The sequence below is a fragment of the Nicotiana sylvestris genome, chromosome 11 (assembly GCF_000393655.2).
Source record: "Nicotiana sylvestris chromosome 11, ASM39365v2, whole genome shotgun sequence".
Taxonomy (NCBI): domain Eukaryota; kingdom Viridiplantae; phylum Streptophyta; class Magnoliopsida; order Solanales; family Solanaceae; genus Nicotiana; species Nicotiana sylvestris.
In genome coordinates this window covers 150,308,321-150,312,825 of record NC_091067.1, presented here as the reverse complement: position 1 = coordinate 150,312,825, position 4,505 = coordinate 150,308,321, and the positions used below count along the sequence as shown (strand labels likewise).

Genomic DNA, 4,505 nt, shown 5'->3' with positions numbered 1-4,505 from the left:
GTATAGTATAAGTCTGCCTCTAACACTATATTGTGAAGATAGAGAAGCTGTTTCCGATAACGTCGGGTAAATCATAGAATAATTAGTATTCCCTCCGTTTCAATTAATGTGAACCTATTTGACCGGACACGAAGTTTAAGAAAAAAATAAAGACTTTTGGAATTTGTGGTTCTAAACAAGTCCAAATGGTGCCTAGAGTATTTGTGTGATTATAAAAGCTTCTCATTAAGGGTAGAGTTATAACTTTAAGCTAAATTATTACCAAATTTAAAAAGGATTCATTCTTTTTGGAACGGACCAAAAAGAAAATAGGTTCATAGAAAATGGAACAAGTAGTTTGTATGAAAGATTCTCTTAGAGAACAACAATGATAACAAGCCGCACGAGCAATTTCATTGGATTCCCTTAATAATGTTGGCTAAGGTCAGACATACAGATACCCACAAATCTGACACAATAATATCACCTTTCGATATTTAATACAAAGTCATGACCTAAGTTTCTTCTGTTCCCATACTGTTAAAGAAGAGGCAAACTCTGTAACTTTTCTGAGCTATTAGCTTCACCCTATCATGATTCTGTCACTATTTCGTGTTACTATTATTTTGTCATTCACTTTTTAACCCTCAGTTAAAAATTAATCTACATTTGGATCGATTTTTATAAATAGCTCTTAATATTTGAAAGGCAGAAATAAAAGAAAGGAAATCTGGTTAATTTTTAGTACTAATACTTTCTTGTATGTCGAATATAGACGGATTCATGATTTAAATTTTATGGGTTCGGATTTGTAATTCTTCTGCATCTTATCTAATTTAATGGATTCAAAATTTATTGTTTGTACACATTTAATAGTTTTTTAAGCAAAAATGCAGGGTATGAGGAAAAACTAGAGGTTCAGTTGAACCCATAGCTTCTACACTAGATACGCCTTTTACGTTAAGTCCAAACTCTCATGGTCTATATTTGTAGTAGTGCACTTAATTATCCACATCTAACTTAACCCTAATATTTTGTTAAGAATAAAATTTATATACAATGATAGTGCTAACATTTTTTAAGAATCAATATGTTTTAACCTATTACAATATATTATATATTTTACTCTATTTTTTTATTATACTTGTTACGAATAGCTACTGTTGATATATGTAACTTTTTGATGGTACAAAAAATAAAATTACAAATCTTCAATATACGAAACAGTTTGATTCCTAGGTTATTCTGATTTGATGAAAAGTACTTTAAACAAGAAGAAAAAAAGGAGCAGATTTGTCCATTGAAGCTTTACTTTCGTCATTCCTTTTATGTTGATCTTTCATTGAAATGTTGTCTCCTAAATCATGTGAAATAAGAGGAAAAATTCCAAGAATATATACTGCATATAGAAAGAAATGTATATGAGATGCCTTACATAATAATCATTAGTTTTTTCCTTCTGATTGTTCTAAATAAAAGTGAATATGGTACGACATCCTTTTAGGGAAATTTTTCCAAGGGGTGCCCTAAAAAGCATTTGGTTTTAAATATGAAGGTTTATTCATTGGATGATATTGATCTTTTAACTCATAATATCCAAATTCCTTACTTTATCCAAAAATAAGCACACAAAAAAGGAAAAAAATACAATCCGCGACACAAGGGTGTCATTTGACACCGCTTCAGTATTGAAAACATTTACTAAATAACATTTATGAAGAAAAAAATGTATATATATATAGGTCAAAACCACCCAAAAAATATGTAAAATAAATATCAATTTGGGACGAGTAAAACCTTAAATCTTCGCAGCCTCATACCGGAACTAAAACCTTAAGTCGAGCTGTATGATAATTACTACTCCTTTCGTCCCAATTTATGTACCGATGTTTGATTAGATACAAAATTTAAGAAATAAAGAAAGACTTTTAAGTCATAGATATTTATGGGGTAAGATGAACCTTTTAAAATTGAATTATTACTAAATATAAGAATATAATATTCTTTTCGGTACTGATTAAAAAGAAAAGAATATCACATAAATTGAGACGGAGGGAGTAATAAATTGAAGCTGACTACTAAAAATCTTGCATATTATGCCATAAAATACAGTGGATCTTTGAGGTGTAATTCAAAAAAGATGATGAAATTTGCAGAAGAAATAGTGACCTTTTGACAGAGATTTCACCTTGCTGCAGCATACACCTGTGATATTCTTCTTTTATGTTTCCTTTCCTACCCCAACCCATCTCCTTTGTTTTGTGGGCTGAAGCCAGAAGATAATATTTGTACTTCTTGAAAACTCAATGTATGTTAGTATAGATAAAGGAACACACTATTATCGGAGGTCTCGAGTTCAAGACTTGAAAAATTGAGAAACTCCTAGTAATGAGTGTTTTCTTTTTAAATGAGTCATATACGATATAAATTTGAATTAGTTGAGCTAGTACTGAATTTCGAATATCAAATAATTATAAAAAAAGACTATCATTTGGATTTAACTTATATATATAGAATTTTTATACTATCAATGTATTTAAATCTATTTGCAACATGCAACATGCCTTTTTAGCATTTTAAAAGCTGCAGTTTAGCACAACTATTTGCATTAAAAAATGTCAAGGGTAAAACCTTCATTTTCTTGGTTGACTTTTGCAACAAAAAGTGGATGATAGAACAATATATAATTATATATAGACAGAGAAATCCAATTACATTGTTTAAAACTCCCCAAAAAGTGTCATCAGCAATACATTCAAGAACAAGCTAAAAAAGTAACAAAGGTAGTACAACCATAACTATATTTGACTATTCATTAGCATACATTACACAACAAGGAATTACAAAAACAACAAAAAATTAAATTAACACAAGGGTTAAAATAAAAAACCTAGTGCTATCTAGTGTCACTCAAAAGCTCAAAATCTCACCATATTAGTATAACCCTAGAGAAGGTCAACCAAAGTTGCATACTTCTAAGACTAAAAAAGGTTATTTGGTGCACTAAGCTTCCGCTATTTGCGGAATTTGAAAAATGACTGGACCATATAAGTTTATCATAAGACCATGAAAACCAAAAAAAAAAAAAGTCGGTGCAAGAAATATCCTGCGTTCACGGTACAGAAAAGATTCGTATCACAAAAAGGTGTGATTTAGGCAGCCGAAAACCGAAAAAGAAAATAAAAATTAAACAATCCAAAAAGCTAGTTGATTACTTTACTAAAGAAAATCAACTAAGATGATCTCTTTTTCATAGAAGTATGATTACACAAACTTTTTTTTTTCAAACTTGAATATTACCAAGGGCTAAAAAGAAGAAGTGGTCTAAATCTGGTGGAGCAAAGAAAGTAACTGGATTTCTTCTCAATGAATGACAACTACTTGAAGTTGAAGATGAAACTATTCTTCTCTTCTTTGGTGCAGGAGGACAAGTTTTTATTTCTGGAATTTTAAACCTCTCAGCTTTTGGAGTTGAACAAATATTTTCCAATTCCATTTCATTATTATTTCTCTTCAATAAATCTTCTTTACATGGAGATTTGCAAGGAGAAATAATAGCTGATTTTTCTTCTTCATTTTTCTTCAATGGCTGCTTCTTCTTCTTCTTCTCTTGTTGCTTCTTTTGCAAAGTACTAGTTCTTGAATTTCTTGTAGTACTACTTCTGGTTCTTCTTCTTTTACTAGAAGGACCCATTAAAGGGTGTGAGAAAATAACTCAAATTCTTGCTAAATTTGTATGAAAATGATAATCTTGGATTTTTTTAGTAGATGAGAAAGAGGTAAGGCGAAAACTCAGTAAGATGTCGGAGAAGTGAAATAAGCAATAACAAACTTAGATTGCACTTGACTAATTTCCTATATTTGCAAAAAGATAAGGAGGAAATTAAGTAAGATATCTGAGAAGTGAAATATACAAGATCACAAACAATTTGCCCTAGACTTTGGCAAAGGAAAGTACTAAGTACTAGACTACTAGTGCTTTAGCTAGACCACACAACAACTACCACCACTAACTATATATTTCTAGAAAAATTGAGAAGGCTACTTTATAAAGACACCCATAAATTTTTTGACTGAAAAAGTAAAGAAAAGACTAGTGGATACCTCTTTAGAAGGAAACAATCTTTTTTAGGAATACCAAGTACTCAAGAAAATGAAAGAACAACAAAAAAGGACACTATGCACTACTTGTGTATATGAGATATATATCAAGTTCATGTATATATACTATCGAAATATTAATTGAAAAGGGAAATAAACATAAAATAAAAAACCACAAGCCTAGTAGAAAGAAGAATGCTATAATAATGGAGTTGCAAGAGAAAGAAAAAAACCCTAATAATGAAGAGATGGAGAATGAGAGAGATATGAGAAAAGGGAATTTAATTCATTTATAGGTGATTTTGATTAGGGTTTTATATATTGATTAAGGAAGGATTCGGGCTGCCTGCCCGTTGCCCAAGGTGGTGATTGATGGTTGAGAAACCTTATGGCCCGTTTGATTTAAATAATTAGTACATGCAAAC

At 30.5% G+C, this 4,505-nt stretch overlaps 1 protein-coding gene across 1 annotated transcript; it reads right to left on the bottom strand.

Moving 5' to 3' along the window:
- Positions 1-3,262: 3,262 nt before the first annotated feature.
- LOC138881839 (cyclin-dependent protein kinase inhibitor SMR9-like) lies at positions 3,263-3,673 on the bottom strand. The gene has a single exon (XM_070162123.1). It carries the CDS (start codon positions 3,671-3,673, stop codon positions 3,263-3,265), a length of 411 nt encoding a protein of 136 aa, XP_070018224.1.
- Positions 3,674-4,505: the final 832 nt, after the last annotated feature.

Coding starts and splice junctions, on each gene's coding strand:
- LOC138881839 (XM_070162123.1), bottom strand. CDS start 3,673: ATGGGTCCTTCTAGTAAAAGAAGAAGAACCAGAAGTAGTACTACAAGA.